Raw genomic sequence first — 12,603 nt, forward strand, 5'->3', positions numbered from 1 at the left:
AACTTACAGACACTTTTGATATAAAGAGAATCAGGACGACCACTGTTACCATCCGAATGCTAACGGAATGATAGAAAGGTTCCACCGACAGCTAAAAGCCTCTTTGATGGCCTCAGGAGGAGATTACAAATGGGATACCAAGTTTCCTTTGATATTATTAGGCATTCGCTCAACTATCAAACAAGACATCGGTTGTTGTGCTGCTGAGTTGGTTTGTGGGACGACGTTACGTTTACCTGGTGGGTTTTTGACCGTGCGACAGATATTCCAGCAGATATAACCAACTACGTGCAACAATTAAAACAACAGATGAAATCCATCAGGTCCGTCGAACCACGAACCCAGAAGGCGAAGTCATTCGTACCCATCGAATTAGACAAATGTTCACATGTATTCGTCAGAAATGATAGAGTACGACAGCCTTTACAGACTCCTTACGACGGTCCTTTTAAAATCGTCCGAAAAGACAGCAAAACAGTTACGGTAGAAAGAGCTGGTAAACATAATACTGTTAGTATCGACAGAGTAAAACCAGTGTTTTTGGAGCACATCAAGAAACAGACAACAATAAAATCATCTAAATCCGCATCAGAGCAAGCACCACACAAACTACCTGCAAAAAGCAATACTTCACACCGAAGTACAACGGCAACAGAAACTACAACAAGATCAGGAGGAGGAGTACACTTTCCAGATAGAAACGTAGCAACAACCATATTTATCTAGCCCAAATCCTGAAATTGTTCTTATAACACAAAAATCCTTTATTTTTATTAACTGTTCTTTATTGGCCCCACGGATCTTCATCATACTTCTAACTTCATGCAATCCCTTGAAGTTATGCAAAAAAACATCCATGTTCTGGATGGGAGCTTATGTACCAAGCCCATTCAACTATTGTATTATTTGTGTGTTCTCTGAAAGTTAGACATTTAATCCACTTTGTAAATTTATGTGTGAGTCTGATTGAGCGCATGACTCTGCACATCAATCTTTAATCTATTCTCTCATGAGTTGTAAGCAAAGACAATCAATAATTTACCCATAGTCCATTAACACTCATAAATATATATGGATTTTTAACACTCATTGACACACACATACTCACTCACTTGTTTTCCCTGTGTGCTTGCTATTTGTACACTTGCGGATTTTTACCAAACTTCAGCAATAAACTATCTCTATAACTGGTGTTCAGGCTTTTGAATAATCTCGAGTAAACCCATAATTATACTAGGAGATTTAGCCTGCATTAAATATTCAGTTAACGGGATATTACTTATTTATTGGAGTCAGATATGTGTAGGAAAGAATCCTCTGCAAGTACATCAAGTTACTACATCTTAAGTTGGACGGAAATGCCGTATTTTGAGGTTTTATGACTCTAAAAGCGGTTCTTAAAATTAATCGGTTTTTAATTGGTAGGTGAAATTCGATGTGGCGATGTTAAATGCTTGAAACATTGTACTACTAACTCAAGCCTACAAATGAACTATCCAGAAGTATAGATGTTTTATCGAATAAAATATTAAAAGAACAAAAAATAAGCTTCATTATAGTACAGGCTATTAGAAAATTTAGGTTACGTAGATCACTCAAGCACCAATGAAATTAAAACGTGACTGTCAACCTTGATTACGGCTCGATATTTTGGAAATCTAGATTGAATTGGTGAATAGCTGATGCCATATACTGCAAGTCATTATTAGTAATGTTAAGTCCAACTATTCACAGTAGAATACTAATATTCCGCTGCCGAATTTGATCATTAGGTACCGACTGTGAATAAATAAAGCCATAGATGCTTATGCTTTACCATCAATCAAAATGAAAACAACCAAGAAATAGTAACTTTGTTATGAGTTAAAACACTACTCAGTCTGCTTGTTTTTCGTAATTTAGGGATTGATCTGAAAGCAGCTTCGAAGATATTTGGTCACAAATTCGCAACCGGTAGTTCAGTAACGGGTAATGGTGATGAAATTGTAATTCAAGGAGATGTAAAAGACGAGCTAATTAATGTATTAATAGAAAAATGGCCAGAAGTGAGTTACTTTTTTACTCTGTACGTCATATCTGTCATGCTTATAGCGCATATTTTTCATTCTGTTTACATGTTTAAATTCTTAGCTATCTTTGGTTTCAGTAATATAACTCTAAGAATCAAGTTTCATAAGATATCGTCTTTTTTGTAGCACAACCGTTCAACATTTCGGCGCTTTACAGAATCCTTTGTCTGAACATGCATCTATTACTATGACCTTGTAATGCAATGGTCTTTCCTTTCTGATATAATGGTATATTTATCTCATAGAAACCAGCTACTAAATTGTCAGACATATATATATATATATATATATATCAGAACTACATAATCTCGTTCGTGTTGGAATTTTCGTCCAACAGCCTCGCTACCAGATTTAAAAAAGATTTGGGTTGTCGAAAATCGGAACACACTGTTAAGTGCATTGTTTCTAGAGACATAGGATTGTAATTTTCAGGTTCAGACCGTTAACAGTTGCAGAATAAGAATTCGAATAGATTATGTAAATAAGAAGTTTATCAACAAAAATAATGATTATGAATAAAGGGAAAAAACAAAAAAGACTGCCGATAAATAGACGGTTGTTTTGTTCTGCTGTAAATATACTACTAGATAACTTTCTGGTTATTCATATCGTGGAATTTAGTATCTTTCTTACATAAATACCTCGGGATAAAAAGGGATTAATATTCTCAAATCAATTAGCTGATGAGATTTCTGCTTAAAGTGTCGGTCTTATGTAGTTATTTTAAAAGTGATGGTAGTTGAGGTTATTACTCTCCCTTGAAGATTTTTACTATCGCCTACAAGGAAGTTTAAACTATTATATTCTGTTAAGTTTTTCAGTCATATGAGAAATTAATTTCACTTGGATTTATCAAGCTTAGTAGTTAAGTTATCCGATTTTTTCCTACTAAAACAGGTCAGATGCCTCCTTTATCTATTTCGGGTACACCAGTTGAGTATTATTTATACTGCTCATGTTAAGAATCAATTTCAAATTAGAATGAACAAACTAGTACATGACAAATAAATTACATTGGGTTAAGCTCATCTCAGACGATATACATCAAAGACAGGTGCTCACTGTAATTCACGAGTTTATATATAATGGTGGCATTCCTTACTGATTGTTTTCAGTTAGAGCAGTGTGAAAAAAACCAATTTACAAAGACCCATACTATAATCGTACCCTTTAGTGACCTGTTTCGAGATGAAGTCATGAATTATTGGTAAAAAGTTATGACCGGTGGAATTCAGAGATGTCGGGAGGGAAACATTACTCATGAATGGCATTGGATGGTTGTTGAACTACATCACAAATTGGTTGGAGTTAAAAATACGTATCACTGGGAGTCCTAAAAGTTCTGATTTCGATATCTGGTAGTATCGTGGGTGCGCAGTGCTAAGGAGTCCCACATCAGGGCGAAATAGCTATCAAGTCCCACTGGTCTTATATAGTTTCACAACTGAGATCAATCTTTGATGTATACCACTTTTGAACTAAACATATCTACACAAAACCTACCCAACAATATTTTTAGTTTATACTTTAATTTGAGTTTTGGTGCTCTCATTCTTTTACTTGCTGACCATGAAATCCAAACGATTTGTTTTTGTCTTGTAGATTGATAAAGACGTAATAGAGAATCTTGGGGAAATGAAACGATAAACTTAATTCGTTATTTTGGTGTACAGTGTTGTAATTAATCTTCTTGCTTTGAAAATACAACCCTTTATATTGTTGAACTGCTATGTTTTTGTAACAGTCGATTTAGTATTTATAATCTAACATAGTTTACTTCAGTTGTATTAATGTATTTATCTAACGTGAAGTGTGCTCATTAAGTCGCCAAAAAATGCAACACACAATCGAACTTTGGGAACACGAGTATCTTATTGTTTCCTTAGATCCATATAACTGCTACTTGATAAAGTCATAAACCATTAAATAAATAATATATTTGTAATATCTCTGAGGAAGTGGCTTACACCGAGTCACGAAACATCAGAAAACCTAATTTTTCTACTCGTTGGGACATTACAAATATATTATTTATTTATAACAATCTACCCAATGCTCGATTTATTCAGAACAAACCATTAAGTTACTTAATGTTCCAGATCTTTACCCAAAAAGTAGTGTTATGCTAATATATATTATTATTATTTTTTATTAGTTTCCCAGATCCATGTCGCAAAGCAACTCTTCTCTTATATGTTTTTATTCAGTTCATCATGGAATAGTTGATATGGGAGCTCCTTGAATGTCATTTATAAAACACCTCTGAGCCACCAAATTCGCTGTTCACATAGAAAACACCCGAATAAATGACAGTCTCCACTATGCTTAAACAGGCTAATAATTTTCAATATTACTTAGATAATGTTACTGCCATAAAACAAGCAGTATTTTTTAGTAACAGAATCTGAAAGGAAAACTGTCTGACTTCCTTAACCCATGGGAGGTTAAGTTTTACAATTATAGCATTGTTACTCATATTAAAACGTTGTACGTTTGGCCCTTAATAATCATGATTCATCATCACTAGATATGGTCTATACCGAGGCACTGAAATCAATCTTGTTTCCTACAGCAGCAACTTCCCTATCAGGTTGCCTATCCAGATACCTGCTCTCAGTCATTTACAACAGCACATCTGTAAGAGTAAATGTATGTACAGGCTCTTCACTGCTCTTCCACTGATGAAATTAACTAGATCTCTACAAACCAATACTACTTGAAATCCTAACTATGGAGATTTAAGTTTCCCGTGTAATAATCACTAAACAAAACCCATGATGAACAAACGAAAGTATTCTAAGCAGCTTAAAATGCTTTATTTTAGTATGCTTTTATAGCATAATCAGACGTATAACCAACAGGGAATAATAAACTTTTTGCATCGACCCAGAATACAGGATCTGACATCACTGAATAATGTTACGCCCCCAAATGCCTTGGTATGGCCGAGAGTGGGGAGAGTCCGCTCTCCCTCTCGAAATACTCTCGCATGGCTACGCGTAATATAGCATCTGCGAGGGAAGTCCTACTCACTGCCTTCTCGTGGCATTACTGTTGTTTACGAAATTGAGAGGACGAAAAGCGAATGTCCGGCGCTTTAACCGGATTGGTGGACACGGCGCGTCCACCTAGGGGAGTCGGAAAACCCTGATTTCAAACCAATGGTGCACATGGGCTTCAGTATCCTGAGGGAACAAATGGCGTCTGAACCGATTGTTGGTCACCGGCTACCATGGGAATGCATCGCCTCACGGTACTCCACTGCCTTGTGGATCAGACCTTTAGGCCGAAGGCTCCAGGTGTGGCCCCCTAAGAAAACCACCTGTTTCAGTTTGGGCACCTGAGCAGTATCACAGCCCTCACACAAATCAAATGAGATTTGTGTTGCGCATATGTATCTGGTACCCCTTTGTACCCATATTTATATGTTTGAATACATAAATAAAAACGTAGGTATAAAGTCCAGAAATTATGAGAATTATTCACTTTACAGCTCGTAATATGGTTAAAATCAAAAGTTTAACATAATTTAGTTGATAAAGTTGGAAAGCAATTCTGAAATGAGATAGAAATGTAGAATGATAAATTATGATAGCTGAAAGTGACACAACATTAATACGTTGACAATCTACTTACATAAAGCCAAGGTGGTGGATTTATTGATAACGATCCTCATAGTAGAAAATAAATTATCATACAGTTAAATAATATGGTTGCGATAAATTTAGCTTATCGAAGTGAGCTGGAAAACTAAGGGATATGTAATATTTTATTTTGTATATCACAGACAAACTTATGTTATGCAGTTTTTAAAAATCGAGAATCACTGAGCATGAGACCCTTCAGTAGTGTACATCCTTGGCCCTACTAAGAGTCTAACTCAGGCCCTTCAGGTCTATGCGAGCGCTTAACCTTTAGATCGCCATCCAGTCTTCTACATTTCCAACCTTGTTATGAAGTCTATTTAATCATTTATTTGAACACAAATATGGGTACAAGGTGGCACTAGATATACATGCGCCACATAATAACAATGAGAATGGGAAGAGACAAAGAGTGTAAGGTGCGTATAAAAGAAAAAAAATGATAATGACCACAAATTAGTGTATGGTAGTGAAAAAATAACAGTAATGGAAGAAACAGAAAGGTACAACCAGAAAGAATTCTTTCAGTCAAAGAAGTTACAGTCACCTTTTATAAGGAAAGTAAAAGAAAGTTACAGCAGGATTGCCACTGGCTTCTATTCCGAGCCATGCCTGATAACGTCTCGAGACACTGTTGCGCCATCTCTAGGACCTCAACCAGGGAGTACTGAAGGAGCAACACAGGCCGATCCTGTACAGCTTTCTTTCATACCACGACACCATGTCATATATTGACCACCTCTCCGCTTTTTCAAACCACTGCCAGCGTCGGCAAATGATGCACGACGTTGAATTCCCTGGGACGACATTCGTAGAACATGTCCAAGCCACCGAAGTCAGTCTTTCTCAGGTTTTGAACAACATACGAAGTATGACAGAAGCCAATAGTTTGGACGCAATCGGAAGTAGACTTATCCCCTGATAGTTGTTACAGAAGCGACGTGAACCATTTTGAAAGATAGGAACGACTATCGACTCGTTCCATGATGTTGGAACACTCTCTAGCTCCCAAACCTTTGTAAACAACGTTGTCAGTCCCTTAACCAGAAAGTCACCTCCATCTTTAAAAAGAGCAGGAGGTAGGTGATCTGGGTCCAGTAATTTGTAGCGTTTCAAGAGTTGGAGTCCCTTGTGAACTTCCACCTCATTTGGTGGAACAGTCGTCACCGGAAATGGAGGGCTGGACAGTCTGGTCGATGTTGCCCGAGCAGCAGACCAGTTGAACTGCTCCTCGAAAAATTCTGCTCATCGTCCAAGACGTCGATAGATGTTAATGGTTGGCGTTCCGTCATTTTCACATATTGTTTGTTTAATATGAGGGTATTTTGTAACACAACACATGATGAAGTGTTATCTAACCCTTAACTTGCAATACATTATGAGTTAAATAAAAGATTCTAGTGAGTACTGAACTTATTCTGACTAAGTTTTTGTAGTTTTCTTCAATGTTAATTGTAAGGCCAAGTAAAATATCTTATTATGACGATGCTTGTACATTAATAATATATCAAATTTAAATACCACTAAATGCATTTAATAAATAATTACTAGAAAATCCAGCGGATCATCTGGACGTTTGCGAAGACATTCAGTTAATCCTCTTGATAATACTGGCATAATATGCTTTCTTAAATAAGCCCTTAATGGTTCTGCTTCTTTATTTAACAGGTCTTTTTCTTCTTTTTCCAAAGCTTCACGTTTTTCTTTCTAAAGAAAAAAAAACAAAAGTAAGTTAAGAATCCTATGAAAGTTCCAGTTATATGTAAATGTTTCAGTGTACATATGAAAGTATCTATCTACTCATATGTTATACTGAGTTTTCCTTGTCATTTGTTCTTTGACGGATTGGCTTACTGTTCATAAATCATTCAGTGTGTACATCATTCTTTATGTAGCGTTAAGTGACAGATTATTTTGCGTTTATTGAGTTCTCATTTCTTATTCACAAAAATCCAAATGTAAATTTGGAATTTCTGTATAGAACCATTTTATCCAAGGCTTATTACAATTTTGTCAAGATGCATCATAGCGTTGATATCAAGTCAACCTTTGTAGTGTTACATAAAAGTGTTCAACAGTATATGGTAAGGTTTGTTGAATCCTTGGCTATGCAAAAAATGGAACCCTCTTCATGTTCTCAAAAATAGTTTGTTCTTGCTTTTACCTACTCTGGTAATACTGTTTTATTATCAAGCGTGGTTTTCACGATGTGTACTTTATCATTGCCTTTGTTTCCTCTCACTTTCCAATTTGTCTAGTTGATCTTTTATTTTTTATACATAATATCTGAAAAAGTATGTGTATGATTAGGTTGCTTGAAACAGATAATCTTCGTCTTTCCTCTTCATTATCCAAATTTATCAAGTGGACTAACTGTTTTAACTACAATAGTTTTCAGGGCAAATGGAAATCGCGGAGAATATGAGTTACTAGTAGGTAGAGGATTTTTCTGATAAACCCTTGATGATCAACTGCTTTTATGGCTTATGAGCAATCTATGAGGAGATTCAAATGCCATTGATTGTGAGAAACTTGACTCGACGAGGAAAATGTTATGCTTACCTGGTGTATACTACTAAAACACATGATGACAAACCAAGAGATAATTGTTAAAAACGATAGTGTGAAATTCGAATGATTATTATTTACAAATCTCAATTATTCACAATAAAAATTCACGGGAATGTTTTGTAGTTCTCCATAGAGTATTCAATCAATCACAAGTACAACTTAGTGCGTATGTACACCGGTTTAAGTCCCCATACCCTGTTAACACAGATGAAATTGTCGAAATAAACCCCAGAATAGTAGAGATAGTGACAGTATGAGTGGTGATTGAAAAGACTAGGTATTGAATATACGATTCGAGAAAATATAAATTAGTGAGATAAAAATACAGAAAAGTTATAGAGAATTCAAGAGCTCAGAATTTGGAAGAAGACAAAGAATGGATACACCTTAGCTATTGTGAATGATTTTGAGGTATGTTTTCAAAGTCTCTAACCATTAGTTACAATGACCACGCGGACCCCAACCAGGTAGCCAACAGCTGTTAACATGGTTAAGTCTAATTGTCAATGACTTCATTGATCTATGCCATGTTTCAGTTTGCCCACCCCTAGTTTTTTTCCAAACTATTCCTACACCGTGAAACATAGCCTGTCGAGGTAGGCGTTGGATGGGCATACGTAACACTTGTCTCAACCACCTCAGTTGATGAAAATCTATCTCATCAATCGATTTCCCATCTAGTACCTTACTCCTAACCCGGGCATTACTTATTCCGTTGTCCCGAAATGCTTGATTAATACTTCACAGACACCTATAATCGAATACTAGTAACCTACGAATATCCTTTTTTCTTAATGTCTATGTTTCACATCCATAAAGTGGAGTGGAGCGAACTGCCTCCTGGTAAACTCGTTCTTTGTTTGACAGACGGATATATCGTTTACGCCAAAAGTGACGTGATTTTTTTTAATAACTTCTGATGAAGCCTAATTTGTATAGGGCTTACAAAATCACCAAAAACTTTGTACCTTTTACATGAAAATCTCATTCAAGTGTAGTTTGCCGACAGAGAAAACGAAGATGATGCATCTTTTAAGAAATCTCGGAACTAGACCACTTATTCTTATAGAAAATTCGAGAAAAAATCGTGCAATACATCTTTTACATGTATCGCGGAGTTTGTGTGCACAATCGAAACTCCCAGTTTAATTTAGGCATATCATTATATTACTTGATAGGTGTTTCACAATTATTATGAACCTTGGGGATATAGCACAAATCTAACGTGTAATGTTGATAACCACCTGGAATGTCATTTATCCTTAATGGTAAATGGGAAGTCTTTGCTTGGAATTGGTAGATATAGGTGATTTTGATTCCGCGATGCAACTTCAGCTAGATGTTGGGGACTAGACTCATGAATCAAATTTTGATAGCTATACTTCGTAAATATGTTTATCCATTTTCATGCCTAGTGTTTGAAGATAGTTATCAGGAAATTCTGAACCTAGGTTTCGTGATAGTTGGTAATCGTTAGCAGGGCATATCTGAGGGAGCAGATGCTCTCTATGTGGTTCTAATGTGTGTCACCCAAATTTTACCAATGAGCTATTTGGTTTGAGGCTCACCTATTGTAGGATTGAGATATTCAAAGTTAGATGATCACTCAGTAGTTACCAATGTCACGTTTGTGAACCCATTTAGTTCTGTCCTAATTCTATCTGTCTTTTTCATACAAAAAATAATAAGTGTCTTTGTATTCTAAATCATTCGATATTTTTGGTTCTTTATTGAGCTGATACACAGATTGCGAATGTCAACGGACACAGAATTCTGTAACTTCAAACATTTTTATCTAGTAACATATCGTTCTGATTTTTCGTGCTGGCTTCTATACCAGTCAACAGAGAACGTCGGAGTAGGTAGTAATTGGGCATGCATAAAACATCCTAACGACCTATTATCAAATAATTGCAATCTACACATGTCTTCTGCTCCTTTCACAGATATAAACATTTGAGGAGCGTTTTCTTCCGAAAAATTCTGCATCTTACCCATTCTTTCATACGTTGATTACGTTCAGCTTCTGCAGTTTCAATTTCTTGTTTTAATCTTTCCTCTTCTGCTCTTTCAAATTCAATACGTTGCTTTTCCACAATTAATCGCTGCTTTTCAATTTCTTCATCAGATAAACCATAATTACGTGGTGGACCGATGAAATAAACCAGTTTTTTAAATGTTTGTTCCAACTCCTATTTTTATTTAAAAACACAAATGAAAATAAGTGATATGAATCATTTTCCCAAGTGTAGTGTACACAGGAATCGGTGTACATTGGTTGGTGTCCGGTACTGCCAAAAAAGATTATATATGGGCATAAATGCAAACAATACACTCCAATGAGTTCAAATCGTCGCATAAATTATTAACCTCAGCAATTTGTTTTATCTATTTCTTGATTATTGCTCTGAATGAGTTAATCCGTGAGCTCATTTGTTTTCTCTGATGTATCATATATACTATGTAATGTCGCCCATAACTTTGTTACCAGTATATTCTCATGGAAAGTGTGGAACAATTTGGTTATCCAGGCACATTTATGACTAAGAATTCTTCCTTTATTTAGTCTAACTGACTAAATTCTCAGTGATTCATTGTAGATTTACTCTAATTAGTCAGTATCTTATGTCTTTATCTACTACAGCGGAACTGATTGATTGATTTCCATTGCAATCAGCTGAATAAACAGTGATTATACTTTTGATTTGTCTAGTTATTTAGATTGAAATTTTCATCTTCTGGTTTATACGACATAGTGTCGTAAAATATCAACTTATGACTTCAAATATAAGTTATAGAATACATCCTTAATTGATCAAATACAACAAGAATGTGAACTTTTTTTTTAATTATGTTAACCAGGTCAGTTAGCATTTTTACAACATTCTGTTTGTTACAAAAACTAAATCATTCAGATTGGTTACTTACCTAACATGTAAATAGCTTTCTAAATTTTGAAACTGCCCATAATGAATTTCAGTATGTACGAATGAAGATTTATGGTTAGGAGTATACCCTAAAGCTCCCAAATGCCCTGGTATGGCCGAGAGTGGGGAGAGTCCGCTCTCCCTCTCGAAATACTCTCAAATGGCTACGCGTAATATAGCCTCTGACAGGGAAGTCCTATTCACTGCCCTCTCGTGCCACGGGTGTTGTTTACGAAATTGAGAGGACGAAAAGTAATTGTCCGGCGCTTTGAGCGGGTTGGCGGACGCGGAAAGTTCACCTAGAGTAGTTGGAAAACCCTGATTTCAAACAAATGGTGCACACGGGCTCCAGAATCCTGAGGGAACGAATGGCGTGTGAATCAATCGTTGGTCACTGGTGACAACAGGACTGCATCGCCTCACGATGCTCCACTGCCTTGTGGATCAGACCTTTAGGTCAAAGGCTCCGGGTGTGGCCCCCTAAGAAAACCACCTGTTTCAGTTTGGGCACCTGAGCAGTATCACAGCCCTCACACAAATCAAATGAGATTTGTGTTGCGCATATGTATCTGGTACCCCTTTGTACCCATATTTATATGTTTGAATACATAAATAAAAACGTAGGTATAAAGTCCAGAAATTATGAGAATTATTCACAAATGAAGTTGTGGATTATCAGTTGGTAATCATAATTACACCCCAGTATTTCTAAAATTCTGTTATTATGCGTTAATTATTGTGAATTCATAATGAATACAATTTCTATCATGACTTTCAGAAGTTTATTAGTAAAAATTTTCTGGCAAAAGAACATTGCAGTCATAACCATAAAGTATAAAAAGAGAATAATATCGGTGATTTAGATTTTGAATTTTCGTACTTATACGGTTAAGTTCTCAGTTACTTTTTTTAAAGTACATGTTGGTAATTTATCTTTAAATATCTTTGCATTTATTCACTTCTATGGGATGTAGTTTTGTTTATTTGTTCAGTCTAATTGAAAAATTCAAGACTTTAATCAACTTGAGGATTATTGTAAAACAAGTATTCAGCCTGAAATGAGAAAAAACACAGGAAAGAAATGTTAGTTCTTCATAGATTTGGCTATCTTGATAGTTTTAAACATAGTAGGTGTAACAATTTAAATAAATGTGTATTCGCCCCCAAATGCCCTGGTACGGCTGAGAGTGGGGAGAGACCGCAATCCCTCTCCAAATGCTCTCACATGGCTACGCGTATACAGCCTCTGACAGGGAAGTCCTACTCACTGCCTTCTCGTGGCGACGGCCTTGTTTGCAAAATTGAGAGGACGAAAAGCGAATGTCCGGCGCTTTAACCGGGCTAGTGGACACGGCGCGTCCACCTAGGGGAGTTGGAAAATCCTGGTTCCGA

General features: G+C 36.1%; 2 protein-coding genes across 2 annotated transcripts in view; one reads left to right on the forward strand and one right to left on the reverse strand.

The window, feature by feature from the left end:
* The window catches only part of Smp_077070 (hypothetical protein), a 12,109-nt gene extending 8,318 nt beyond the window's left edge, over positions 1-3,791 (forward strand). The window contains exons 4-5 of the mRNA XM_018790343.1: positions 1,903-2,045; positions 3,672-3,791. Coding sequence (XP_018655695.1) covers positions 1,903-2,045; positions 3,672-3,716 — 188 coding nt within the window. The 3' untranslated portion in view covers positions 3,717-3,791. The remainder of the gene's footprint in view (positions 1-1,902; positions 2,046-3,671) is intronic.
* A 1,083-nt stretch (positions 3,792-4,874) lies between these two features.
* Positions 4,875-12,603, reverse strand: part of Smp_163660 (hypothetical protein) — a gene marked incomplete at both ends in the record, with an annotated part of 21,886 nt that continues 14,157 nt past the window's right edge. The window contains 3 exons of the mRNA XM_018790344.1: positions 4,875-4,886; positions 7,262-7,420; positions 10,279-10,476. Coding sequence (XP_018655696.1) covers positions 4,875-4,886; positions 7,262-7,420; positions 10,279-10,476 — 369 coding nt within the window. The remainder of the gene's footprint in view (positions 4,887-7,261; positions 7,421-10,278; positions 10,477-12,603) is intronic.

The sequence above is a fragment of the Schistosoma mansoni genome, chromosome W (genome assembly GCF_000237925.1).
Source record: "Schistosoma mansoni strain Puerto Rico chromosome W, complete genome".
Lineage (NCBI taxonomy): Eukaryota > Metazoa > Platyhelminthes > Trematoda > Strigeidida > Schistosomatidae > Schistosoma > Schistosoma mansoni.